Source organism: Rhamphochromis sp. 'chilingali' (genome assembly GCF_963969265.1).
Source record: "Rhamphochromis sp. 'chilingali' genome assembly, chromosome: 22".
NCBI lineage: Eukaryota > Metazoa > Chordata > Actinopteri > Cichliformes > Cichlidae > Rhamphochromis > Rhamphochromis sp. 'chilingali'.
Window position 1 is genome coordinate 16,886,817 of NC_137950.1, and position 14,320 is coordinate 16,901,136.

General features: G+C 38.3%; 1 protein-coding gene and 1 long non-coding RNA gene across 11 annotated transcripts in view; one reads left to right on the forward strand and one right to left on the reverse strand.

Annotated features, from left to right (window-relative positions):
* The window catches only part of plce1 (phospholipase C, epsilon 1), a 91,247-nt gene that overhangs the window by 55,355 nt on the left and 21,572 nt on the right, over window positions 1-14,320 (reverse strand). For all 9 annotated transcript variants that reach the window (XM_080873962.1, XM_080873963.1, XM_080873964.1 and 6 more), the window contains one exon: window positions 14,094-14,303. In XM_080873962.1, the coding sequence (XP_080730088.1) occupies window positions 14,094-14,303 (210 nt within the window). The remainder of the gene's footprint in view (window positions 1-14,093; window positions 14,304-14,320) is intronic.
* Window positions 4,356-8,289, forward strand: LOC308391345. 2 transcript variants are annotated; one of them, XR_013970590.1, is made up of 5 exons: window positions 4,356-4,667; window positions 5,365-5,430; window positions 5,775-5,930; window positions 6,383-6,475; window positions 6,773-8,289. It is a non-coding gene; the product is annotated as an uncharacterized lncRNA (long non-coding RNA). The 2 variants fall into 2 exon arrangements; XR_013970591.1 differs by lacking the exon at window positions 4,356-4,667 and adding an exon at window positions 4,677-4,823.

Here is a 14,320-nt window from a genome sequence, read left to right on the forward strand (position 1 = left end):
AAGATGCAATTAAAAGCATCACTCGACAGCATCCTGCGAAGCTTAAGGGTTTAATTTTAGCTAAATCCCCTCTGGTTGACCTGTTAAGTTATGAGCTAAAGCGTTAGGAAGGGGAGGTGGCTGGCTATTTTTTGCAGCAATTGTGTTATTCTTTGAGTTTCAACAATAACACAATAACAAAAGCACTACCCACAACTGCTTCAGGCTCTCACTTTATCTGTTTTTTGGAGAAATATTGCTAGTTCATTTGCCTGCAAATGTCTTTCGAAAAAACTGCTAGAGGTTTGTGTGGCTTGTTTGGCCCAGTGATTATATCACTAGAGAAGTATGGAAATACTGTAACACATACAGAGGGTAATAACACATAGAGGGTAATAAACTGGCCAAAACGAGCAAAATTCTAAGTATTTTTATTAGCTTCAACACTATATTGTGGTTTTCATCTAACGAGTGACACATATAGGCTTTGAGTTCATCTAGACTTTTATACAGTTGTTTTTGTGCGTTGTATCTTGCAACACAGTGAAAGTGTCCCTGCAGGAACGCTTTCCTAACTCTGAAGATGTGCAGTTTTCCCACATTTTCACAGAGGTGTGAAAGGCCTGAACTAACATCTAACAGATGCACGCATTCTTAACCAAGCAAAGTGAAAGCACACACACGCCATTTTGACATCCTTGTGTCACTCCAGAAGACCAGCAGGTAAAATTTGTTTCAACAAATACAATCAGAGCTCCCACATGTGCTCCAGTGCAACGGATTTAAGTATATGTAGAATTTAAAAAAAAAAAAAAAAAGGAAAAATCTGAGAATGGAGTTTTGCCACGTGTTAACACCTGAGCGGCCACATTGTTTTGAGATACTGTCACAAAACAGTACACCTTACAAAGGCATGCAAGACACCTACTGTCCTACCCCTTTTTGTCTGTTACCAGCACTTTGACTCACCAAGAGTGTCAACACACACACACACACACACACACACATCTCTGGCTAAGCTACAACACCCAGCTGGGCCAGAAAGTGGCCTGCTAGGCACATTCCTTTGTAGTGGCACAGCACACACAGAGAACACAAGAGGGATAGACACAAGGTTAAATGAGTGTGACATACATTGTGTAAGACGATGTGTGTGTTCCTGTAGGGTTGGTATGTGATTTTTTTTTTACTTCAAAATCAAGAATGAAAAGACTATTGTCTCAAAGCAATATTTTTAGACAACACAAACACACTAGCCACCTCATTAGTAGTGGGTCGGAACTCCTTTTGCCTTCATTCCATATCCCAAAGGTGCTCTGTTGGATTGAGGTCTGGTGACTGTGGAGGCCACCTAAGGGCAGTGAACTCACTGTCATGTTAAAGAAACCAGTTTGAGATGATCTGAGTTTTGTGGTGCGTTATCCTTCTGAAGCAGCCATCAGAAAATGGGTACACTTTGGCATGAGCAGGGTCAGGTATGCTATGGAATTTAAATGTTGCTTAATCGGTACTGAGGAGCTTCTCACGCTTTCATTTTGTTTACGCCACATTCTGATCCTACCACCGAATGTTGCAGTTAAAGTCAAGTCTCTTTAGAGTCAAGCAAAGTTTTTGGTACTCGCTTCGGTCTTCTGCTGCTGTAGCCCATCTGCTTCAACATTTGACAAGTTGTACATTCAAACATGCTCTTCTGCGTACCTAGGTTGTAACAAGTGGTTGTTTGTCTTGTTGCTGCCTTCCAATTACCTCAAAGCAGTCTGACCTTTGACATCAACAAGGCGTTTTCGCCAAAAGAACTCCTACATACTCGATATTATCTCTTTTTCTGAATATTATTCCAAAGAGCCTCTTCTCTTTAAAAAGAACTTGGCAGGAAGACTCAACTTTCCAAATTTGCATCTGATGAGATTTCTGGATCAGTTTCTGCTGTACAGACAGGACCACAGACAGAGCAGTAGAGATATGTGGCCATAAAGTTTTTCAAAAACCAAACAAAGCACTGACACCATATACAAACTGTGAAACACAGTGATGGGGAGGGTGATGAAGTCCTCTGTGTACCAAAGTATGCAAGTATGTATGTATGTATCCATCCATTTCACTTATCCAGTTCAAGGTTGTGGATCGCTGCAGCCTATCTTAGCTGCCATAGTGTCTGTCTGACAGATAAAACTTGGCACAAATTGGGTTATGCAACAGGACAATGACCTCAAGCATATCAACAACACTACAACAGAATGGCTGAAAAAGAGAAGTATCAAGATGCTGCAACGTCCCAGTCAAAATCCAGACCTCAAACAGAGTTAAACAATGTGGCAGGACCATAATGTGATTACACAACTGTAAATAGGTGTGTGTGTGTGTGTGTGTGTGTGTGTGTGTGTGTGTGTGTGTGTGTGTGTGTGTGTGTGTGTGTGTGTGTGTGTGTGTGTGTGTGTGTGTGTGTGTGTGTATGAAATATATGTAACTAAATTCTACTCCTTGCTGATTAGGTGTACAAATAACAACAGCATGTTTCCTGCACTAAGCAGTCAAGACACAATGTTTCATAACTGCTGTTTATCCTGTAAATATACATGTGGCATGCTCAGGCAAATTTTACAGCCTGGCATCATCTAGATTTTTTTCTCTTTACTTTCATCATGGAAAAAAAATTTTTTCCAGCTGTTGATTAAATAAATAAATGAGTAAATATAAAGTGTGTGGGCTTGAAAAATTAAACAAGGTATATATGTGGACTAGCTCCCTCTGTGAATTTGACTGCAACTCCATTTACTTTTACCTTTTTATTAACCTTAACCTATTTAGATTAATAGATTACTATGTTTGTTCACAGGTATCACCATCTCACACTGCAAGCCAGAGATTCTGACATCCATTCAAAATGATCCTTGCAAAGTGAAAGTTTTTCACATATACAGCACTTTTTTTTTGTTTTTTTCTATTATAAATGTACCATTCTGTGCAAATATGCATAGAATGAAAGAAAACAATACCAGGTCTCTGACCCTAAGGATAAAATGAACCAGTCTATTTACAGAAACAATTATCGGAGAAAAAAAAAAAAATCAACGCAAGCTGAGCTTATGTCAACATCTGTCATTAAACAGAGGTCTAAAACCGGATATTTTCTGGACGTTTTAAGCGAGCACTAATTGGTAACCAAGATGTAGAGACATATACAGAAGTAATTATCCGAGCTCTCACATAAGCCATCTTTCACATGGATATTTAACTAGTAAAGGTTTAAAGGGAACACGGCACTCAACAGAGCAAACATGAAGAAGTTTAACAGGAGCTGCCATATGCCAAAGGCTGCACTCTTATTGCACGGGTCAGCGCAGTTATATTTGCACACCAGAAATAATCAGCTGTAATTTAGCACTGCAAGTCAGCCTGACATTAGCCACAGCCTTGAGGATGGTTATCAAATTTGTTCCAGAGATGTAATGAAAAGGAAAAAAATGTTCACTCATATACGGAGCACTCAGACTTGCTTTGAGACAAGGTTCATTTTTTTATACAAAAAAAAAAAAAAAAAAGTTAGGTAGAATGCAAAAAAACTAACTGCACAGACTGAGATTAAACTTTTAGCATAAACATGTTACACATTAACTTCTTCAGTCTGGAGAGTACTGAGGGCTATCTTCAGGTTCATATTTTCTTTTCAAACTGAATGTAAATTGAATGAAACTGAAGCGTGTGTGTATAGTTCTTATTACCACCAATGACAAAAGGAGAGAAAAACAGGGAAAATGGTGTAATGAGAGCTGAGGTCGCTCTATTAATCGACCCACGCAGGAAATGACATGCGTGTTCAAGGATTGTTGTTTTTGTGAATCAAACTTGACTGCAACCGATTTTGGTAGACCGCCTTTTAAACTGAGCTTTCTTAGCAACTGCAACAGCTACAACAATGCGCACACAGTACAAGGAGCCAGGATGGATGTGACACCTTGTGTGTTTTAAAATCTAAGTATTTTATATGTTTGAGTCTGAACAATTGTGAGCTGCTGTGCGTTTGTGTATTTTTACTGTGTTTTAACTTTACAGCCCAAAAAATGTCAAGGCCAAACCAAGTATTGAAAAAACAAAAGCAAATTATTATTCCTACGGTTTATTGGAAGTGAATTCTCTGCCAAATATTTATTAGAGAAGGGGTGTCAAACATAAGGCCTGGGGGCCAGAATTGGCCTGGCAAAGACTCCAATCTGGTCCACTGGACAGTTTTGGAAAATATGAAGGAGGGGATACATTTTTGGACTTTTAACTTTATTTTTATAGGTTTTTCAGCTTTTCCTGCTGATAAAGACCTCACTCACAGACATCCATACACTCAAAAAAATGAATGAGGTGGATTGTTCAGTGTATATTAATTATTTATTTTCATTTTACTTAAAATATATGTTTTTGTTAAGTTAACATATGTTTTTCTAATCAAGTCTACGTAATTGTGTCTATTATTCAACGTACATAATACTAATGTGTTACTTGATCGCATAACATTTAAGTTAAGTCAATTAGGATCGATATACCTTGTATATCCACAAGGTGGCAGTAATGCAAAAACAGTTGTAATGAAACCGCGCAGAACAAGAAGGTTTCACGGCTTGTGCCTGCTCATGCACAAGACTTCAAATTTAACTGAAAAAGGCTGTTTTGGCGCCAAGCTGCTGTTTCTTTGAGAGGTAAGACCACTTTTTTCTTTGACTATGTTGTGTAGTATCTATATGTCCAGCATGGTTATATTTTGCGTTTGTCTTACAAGACATGTTATATCGTTTGCGTGTGCTTGTTTTACATTAGTTTTACTGGGTCCTGGACATGCTTATTTTGTGGACTGTGTAAGAAACATTTTTATTGTTTTTTGTTTTATTAAGGGATTAGCTACAGGGGTTCATGGGGTTATTCTTTCAAGGGGTTATTTTTCCATTTGCTTTCTTGGGATTCCTTTTCTGTAATCCGAGAGTCGGAAATATCGAATAGGATAGCAAGGATAGCATAAAGTGACATTTAAAATCCAAAAAGTCAAGGGCGAAAGCCACTGTGACACCATTGTTCTGCTCTATCAGTAATCTGTATTATGTAAAAATGGTCTGTAAATACAGCATGTTTCCTAGCGGAGTTATACATATCAATGTAGTTATAAATTACAGTTTGTGAAAGTACACACTTACTTTTTTTAATAAAATTATTCAAGACATATGAGTGGACAGACAATGGAGGTCGACAGACCTGGTGATAATTGCTTCTATAGAAAGTTAGCACATGGCAGTGTCAATCTCTTGCTTTTCTTCTGAGTAGTATTTTATTTAGTTGTAATTCAAACAATAATTTGCTTCTTGAAATTAAGGAATTAATTTTTTTTTTCTTTATAAATCTCAGATCCTGCCTTTACCTGCTCCCTCCTATACTGATGTGGTGTATGTGGTATTGCTGAGCTTGTATGTGGTATGTGAACTGTTATACTTTTAAAAACAAAACTGTTTTATAAGTTAAGTTTTCTTTTGTGACCCATCCCATGCCCCTGTTATTTCTTCTCCACATCTGAACCATGGTTGCAGTTCAAGGGCCTGAGGCATGAAATTCTTTTCAGATCAGCTGTGATCAATATTTTTTGGAACTTGATAAATAACAATAAAAGCTGTAATGGCTCCATTAGCATTTTGTGTAAATGTTTGTGTTAAAATTATAGCTTTAATGAGGTCTTACTACATTAGTTTTAGTTTGTATATGTGTACATATAGTATGTATATTTACAGTACAGTATGTTGTGTTTGTTGACATATTTTCAGGTGGAAGCAGAATATGTGAGGATTACTACTGCTGCACATGTTCCAAGGCTTTTTACACAACTTGACCAATACACTGACCAGCTCATAAAAGTCTTCAAGAAAAAAGGAGGCGTTGCAGGGAAGAAAATTAGACAAACTTTGGCCCCAGCCACACAGGTGCGTTATTCTGTTGGTAGCAAAATATTATGGCTAATAAGATCATTTTCAAATTTAAACAGCTAGTGTATGGTAGCTGCACAGTGCACTTACATTTATATTAAGCAAGACAAAGTTTGGTACTCAAAACGTTGGAAAATTTAAATTACCTAAACATATGTAAAATCTGATCCCTTGATTTAGGTTAAACCAGAAGTGAATGTTTTTATGTTATGTTTTGAATGCAAAAAAGATGATGTATTAGTTTGTCTTTACCTCCATTATGGACATATATAATGTGGTGGAAACCCTGCCCAACAGGTTAACTATTCATGTCCATGTGATGATTAGTTGGTCTTGTGTACATGTCTATCTGTGCAGTGGATATGTCATTCATTTTGCGTATAATGTGAGTTTCTGTCATCCTAAAGTATATCTGTTTTCTCTTCCTGTATCTCTGCCACTCTCTACAGAAGGAAACCATTGAAAAGGGGAGGGAGTGTGTCCTCAGGGCACTACCTTTTTACCTGAATGAAGACCCAAGCATCCTCTTCAAAGAATAATTGGTTGGTAATTTTAGTTTAGTTTTTTATCTGTATTAAACCAAATTTTGAATAACTAATGTTGTTGCATGTTGTAATGTTGTTGTTGTTGTAATTTGCATGGAACCTGTTTAAATGTTTTGGGAAATCTTCTTGTATACCCAAACTATTTATATTTATCGTTGAATCTGTAGTCTGAAATAGTGGCGCACTGGGGTGCATGTTCCTAATATTGTGTTTACGTCATTAAAGGGTAGCTTTGGCCCTTTTTCTTTCTTTTTTTAAAACTGGATGCCATTTTTCTATGTTTTTGTGTCTAAGCTACAGCTGTTCAGAGGGAGCTGGAACAAATTACCCTTGCTATCTTTACCATCGAAAGAGCTGATGCCAGCACTCCTCCAGCCGATGTGGGTATAACCATCTAGTGTGTCCTGCATGACCTGGAAGACCTGGCCTCTGCATGTGCACTCTTAATGGGTGGGATATATGCACTGAATCTCAGTTAACCTCAAGACTGAAAGCTAAGAGACAATCAAAAGCATTGAGATTTAAAGGATTTAATTGAGAGATGATACTGCACCAGAAATGTTGAAGGGTGGTGTGTATATTAGCGTTCAAGGCATATTGTTATGAGGTGGAAATATATTCATATTCAGTTTGTGTTACATTGTGTGCATTGTAAAGGTAATTGCAATACATACTAAAAATAAGGGTAAGTTAGGAGGTTGATCTGATATCCTCGTGTTGGTGTTGTTCCCAGATCATCATACTAAATGTTGTTCCAGGATCAACATTGCAAGTGACCAATCAGAATGTTGTGACGTCATACTTTTGCGACTTCGGGAAAAACCGGCGTAAAACAAAAAACTGTACTTAAGCTGCGTGAAACCGCCTCTGTCCGCCGATCAACTGACCCTAACCCTAACCGTAACCCTTTAATAAACAGTAAGCAGAATTGATATTGTCCTTGCAACATTGGAATTTCATAAATGCACGAATGGCTTGGAATAGAATAACGTCACAACAATGTGATTGGTCACTTGCAATGTTGAACCTGGAACAACATTTTCATGATGGTCTGGGAACAACACCAACACGAGGATATCAGATCATCCAAGTTGGGAATGCAGGATGAATGTATATTTTGTGGACTTTTAAAGACGAACAATTGTTTCCATGTTAAAATGTTTACATCTGAAGTTTTTTGCCCAAACACTGGTAAAATAAATGTTGACAGTGGCGAGTGTTAAATGGTTACTGCTGTGCTGTTGCAAAAAAACTGAACGCTGACAAGCTGTTTTATTGTTAGACCATAATGTTGGCATGTTTTGTTAAAGTTTTATTTGGGATGGTGATGTAATTTTCTTTGATTGCTAATATCAGTGGACTATTTATTATTGTTGTTGTTGTTGTTGTTGTTGTTGTTGTTACATTTTTTTTTTTTAAATTGTGGCTGTTGAGGTGGACACTTCACTTTGCATTGTTAAAGGAAAGCACTTCATTGGCATTGTGTTACTGGACTGACCCTAAGCAATCATTGCAAATAGCAACTTTGCTATCCATTTTAGACACTAAAAGAAAAAAACACTCACAGACCTTACTAGCATCACATGTGCATAACTCAAGTGTCATCTTATCAATGTGTTATGTGATCTTCAATGCGTTTTTTTTCTCTTCTATTTCTGGTAGATACAGACATTTAATTTAAAGTCTTGATGTTGCATCTGTCTACATACTGTTAATTACTAACCCTAATGAGCTGTTGTGTTTTATTTTGGACTGGGTTTACACAAATGCTCACTGAATGTGTTGGCAATAAAATAAATTTTAAAAAATAAGTTGGATGTACTTAATTCATTTGTGTGGAACCTGTTGACAAAATAGATTTATGTAAAACTAATTAATAAAGCACAAGGTGGCTGAAAATATAATATTTGAATTAATCTAACTTAAATTTAACATTTTACTGCCACAAATAAGAAATGTGTTGAAGAAACTAATCTAAACTATCTAACCTGAAAATATATCATCTATGTTCATACAACATAACTTGATTTAGTTAGTCTTAAATATGTCTTGTTAATCTTAAGTAGTTTTTTTAAATTAGATGAACTAAAGATTTTTGCTTTAAACTAACATAATTCAATTTCGTGGAACCTGTTGACAAAATAATTTTAATTAAAGTCAACGTTTCATTTTTTTGAGTGTACCAAACCAGAGTAATTAAGCAATAGATAAACAACTTAATGACAGAAAGGTTCCCATTTTCTACTGTATACTGTGAAAAAATTCAGTTAAAATTTTATTTTTTTATAAATATGGGACAGTGTGGGCAGTGAGCTACCAGAACTTGATCGTAATTTTACATTTGGTATATAGAAAAACTGAGACATGCTGTTGAAATTGCACTACTTCATCCTATATTAAGATATTTCGGGGATTAAATGTGTAGTTAAATCTCTTAAAATTGACTAAAAGTGCAGTTTCACTCGTCTGATCTATTTAAGATCAAAGTGGGCTGTATGTGGCCCTAGTAGCCAGATATTTTGTATTTTTAGCACCCGATTTAACAAAAAAAAAATATAGATATATGTTAAAAGCAGAAAAATGAAGGAGTTAAAGAGCAGATCTATGAGTCAGTTCACTTGTTGAGACACTCAAGATGTTTGAAGAGTAATAGTTTCTAAAAATCAATTCTTCCTTTTCTTTCAGCTGCTCCCTTAAGAGATTGCTACAGCAGATTATCTGTCTCCATCTCCCCCACTGTCTCTAAAATCCTCCTCAGTCACACCAACCCTCTCCAGTTCCTCCTTCACTGCATATCCATGAATCTTCTCTGTGGTCTGTGTGGCAGCTCTATCTTCAACATCTTTTGTGCAATATATTCGCTACCCCTCTGCACACGTCCAAACCGTCACCCTTGCCTCTCTAACTTTGCACTAAACCTGAACTGTCTCTCTGAAATACTAATTTTTAACCCTGGTCCCTCCCAATGAAGATTTCGGCATCTACAGCTCGGCCTTCTGTCTTTTTGTCAGAGCCACTGTGTTCAAATCATACATCATAGCAGGTCTCAGCCTTCCCTTTCACTCTTGCCACTATCCTTATGTCACAAATCACCCCGGACACTCTTCTCCACCCATTCCACCCTGCCTGCTCTCTCTTCATTATCGCTCTTGTGCACTGTCTGTCGCTTTGGATGACTGACCCCAGGTAATAATGTGGGATCCAAAGAAAAGGAAATAACCATGAAAAAGAAAGTTTGAAATCTAAACTTTAATCTGCTGTAAATAGCCAATGCTTAAAATGCTCTAAACATTAGTTATTTTCATAGGCTAGAGCATTTCAAAGCCTTCTGTTGGCTGCGTCAACAGTAAACACCTGAAAATAATCTGCTTCCTTGACAAAATTCTGTCACCACATGTAAGACTCCAGTGTGTGTGCTGCTAACAGTGAGGTGAAACTACTTAATTCACTTTGAAGAAGTCTTTGAGCACATTATGGACTTCTGTATAATGTTGCACCTATGATTTACAGCCCTGACTTGTTCTTCAGCAAACCATAAAGTGAGGCTCATTGATATTCTCATAGAGTTACATGTTTTTCTATTAAACTGCTTATCCACATGGGGTTGCAGCTAGAAGGGGGTCAAGGGGTGGACTTTAATCCAGCTGATGTTGGGAGAGATGTTGAGCACACACTATAGTGTTAAAGGTTGTTCTCCAAACCAAAATCATGGAAAAAAATATTACTTTTTAGAGATGCAGCATAAAAAGGGAACGTGACTAACAACACATCACATTATCATGATTACATAAGTGAGCTGATTACATTTTAATGACAGCCTCCTGTTAGCAGCTGATCCATGGTACTGAATTTAAAGATGCCTTGTTCAGCAAGGATCAGTGACAGCAGTTTTTGATAGACAGCACAAGGCATTTAAAATCTATTTTCCCACCACAGATATTCCTGGAAATGGAAACATATTGGCTGTAGATCTACTTATGACAAGACACACTGAGGAAATAGGAAAGCACAGAACATCCCCAGAGAGAACAATGTATTCATGCTCCTAAAAACTACTTGCATCCTCAGTAATGGGTAGAAGATATATTTATAAGCATCCATCTCCCAGCCCTATAACCACTTAGCCCATACAGCTCATGTTAAAGGTTTTTAATGGTCACTTACCACTTTTCCTGACATCATTGCAATTTAATAAAGGGACTCAGCAGGGCTCTAATTGGTAGACTCCACAAAGGCAAACATAAAATGTTTCCTTCAGAGACCATTTGATCCTCATGCCAGGTACGTGTATGAGTGCTTTCACTCGCATAACATACTGAGACACTCCCCTTCCCCTTATGTTACACTTCCCTGATACTTTTGGCAATTTCATTTCCAAAGACTGAATCACGGAGAGCATGAACACAGTTCAACAGGAAGATTGCCAATTATAGTTAAACTCTGATAAGGATTTTTGCATTTTATAAAGAAATTGGGATGCGGAGGAACCTTTTTTGAAAAATAAAGGTGCAAAACCACTAGACATAGTAGCTGCAGTATGATCCTAAAGAGCTCCGTTTGGTTTTGAGGGCTGTATTTAGGCAAGTGCACAAATGCAGATGTCAGAAAAGCAAACTCTGAGCAGAGAAATAATAGTTTAAGATCTTAAATATTTTATAACATATATGTACAGCTTGTACTGCAAGTAGTTTAGGCCACAGTTTATAGTCATGACAATGCATAGTTTGCTTAGGCTCATTAATTACAGCACATAAAAACATTCAGGTTCACAGCTTTGTCTTGGGTTAATAGCTGTTTTGACTTCCTCTTCCCACCACCACCATGAGGTTTCTCACTTTTCTTCCATAGTAAATTTTCCTCTTTTTCCACTGTTAAAGTTTCATCTTCTCCTTCTCTTTCTCTCCAACCCAACTCTCCTTTACTCTCTTTCGCTGCCCTGCTCCTGTCCCTCCTTCACATAATCCTGTGTTCTTTGGCTTGCTTGATTAGCTGAGGCAATAAACACACGAACCCACAGGATACCTCCAGAAAACTCCTCAACATGATTACTGCAGAGTCAGGAGGAACACCACATGCAGGAGGCCCACGCGCTATAAAGTCTGATTTGCTTAGAGGTGTGTTTGTGTGCACGGGGGCTTGGCACCATAGCGGACCGTAAATGTTTGAGGGTTTGCGTCAACAAATTTGTGCGAATCTTGTTAAAAATTATGCAATCACTTAAAATGCCCGTAACATTATGACCGGCTACCTGAAAGAAACACACTGTTGTATAATAAAAAGCCTGTTGTGACTATCTGCTGTGTATCAGCCAGTAAGTAAGCAGAAAATTCATGATTTGGGGATCCTTGCATCTATGTCTCGCTGTATAATTTGGTAAATGGATGCGTTCCTTCTCTAATTCTTTTATGATCTTGATGACAACTTATTCCTCGGTGCTTGGTGTTGTCAGAGTTTCTCTCTTGACCCTTCACTGGAGGAACTCAGCTGGTGTTTTGACAAGGGAACTGCTGGCAGCTCCCCAGTTTTCAATAGGCTCATTATTAAAGCAGCTCTCCGTAGACTACCTAAGCCATAATTCTGCAACCACAAAGGATTCATAAAAACTCTTTGGCAAAAGTCAGAAACCACGCTGCAGCACGCACATGAGTGGAACTATGTGTGTTTTAATGGCATCAGTGCATAAGCGCCCGCCACACGTGAGAAACTTTAGACAGTATTTGGCTCTGTTGAGGGAAAAAAAGGAAGGAAAAAAAATCAAAATTAGGCGCACACGTATAACAATGCACATTTCAAAATTCTATCGTAAAAATGTAACACATTAAAAAAAAAAATTTAAAATCAAAGTCACATGCAGATACACACTCATGTTCCTGCACGGGCACGCCTGCAGCTTCAGGATCTGATTTGAATTAAGCGATCTAAATGGTGGCGAGAGTTCTGGTTATCACATTCATTAGATGCAAACTAAACCCCAGCCCCTAAAACCTTTCTTTTCCACTTAACTAGGAATCATAATATCTGAAGTGACACTGCTGAAATTCTGGCCATTCAGTCTTGTGCAATTTAGTGGTTGCACTGTATCGTTCAGTCTCCATGTGTTTCAAGTTTTTACAGGAAAAGGAGGAATAAGATAACAAAAAACAACAGGAAAGCATGTGTAATGCTGCTGATTCTCAGTCCCTACAAAATATGTGCACCTCTAAGGCTGGAAAGCATGCCTTATTTATCTACTGAAACTACTGCCAGCTAGTTTTCGCCGTTTTCCCTGCAAAGGTTGCTAAAGTTGAACAGCTCCTGCGAGAGGTTTTTATGTGTGTAAAACACTCTCTTGCTTGGAAACTTGATTTTTTTTAAAAACAAAAACAAAAAAACAGTAGTGTGTCCTGGATCGCTCTTTCGCTTTCTCTCTCTCTGTTGGGCTCAGTCTCCTTTCCTTCATCTTCCACCACTTTCTAACTGTCTCACCACGTCTTGCTCGCTCGCCCTCTCTCCAATTTCCATGCCTGTAACTTTAACGCAGATGCCAATCCTGCTCAGTCCATTTAAACTCACTCAGGTGCGCGCGCGCACACACACACACACACACACACACACACACACACACACACACACACACACACACACACACACACACACACAAGGCTCAGTCATTCAGTCTGTCAGTAATAAGGGGAGCAGAACCAACAGAGAATAAATCATTTTTCCGCAGTAGGGGCCTACCCCGAACAAAAGAGCCAGTGTGTGCGCGCTTTGCCGTGTGTTTTAGAGTATGTCTCTGTTAGTCTATTTACATATTCCTTGAAAAAAATCTTTCATCTTTCATATTTTGCAGGCAGCAATTTCAATGCAAACAGAAAAAAAAAAACACCAAGAAACCAAGAACAATTTTTCCTCCGATGAAAAAAATCAATCATAAACACTCTTGTGCCACGACAGCTATTAAGTGTTAAGATTTGTTTTTTTTGTTTTATTCCCCACGGTAGCTGAGTTTGAAAAGCAAACCACACATAAACCCACAAAGCATAGATGCACCAGCATTGGTCCAGTGGATCAATGATGGAATAGATTTCTGCAGATTTATATGTAGGTTTATACTTTTAGCAAAATGTGGAGGGCTTGAATAAGATAGAGCTTTGCCATGTGGTCTCTGCTCTGTGCGAGTGAGGACCTGATCAGTCCCAGCGGTGCGAAAAGGCAGCAGTGCAGAGAACAAGACAAGAACAGACGTGCAAAAGCTGCCCAGGGTTTTGGGTGGCCTTCATGGTCCAGTTAATTAGCTTGCCTATGTGACAACAATATATTGGACACCAATATATCACGCTCTGCTACTAGAGACTGAACAGCACATTTGCTGAACGCGTAAAAAAAAAAAAAAAGCAATCTTAATAACCCTAGGCTTAGACCAATTATTTAAAAGAACGGCTGGTAGCAAAGCTGTGTCTGAAATCCCTTTAGGGTGCACTGCTACAGTTATGTCTTAATGGAAGCATTTTAACAGTAGCGTGGGTGTGAAAGATAAACAACCCATGACAGGATAAATACAGAGCACTGTTGTCCTCGAACAGCTTTAACAGCAATGCCTTCTTCCATTATCTGCATGTATTCACTCTCTTACCTGATGTAGTTTAAGTCCAGCAAAGCGCAGCATCTCTTTGCATCTTCTGAAGTCTTCTCCCATGCCCCGCTTTACGGTTAGCCATGTATCCTCCTTACTGGGAGTCCAACATCTGTAGTGAACAACCACGGCCCAGACATCTTCTGAGATGAGTCCCGACGGCAGTGTCCTGACAATCGCTCTGGTGCCAGTACACACCGACTTGGTCACCTTATGGAAAAGAGAGG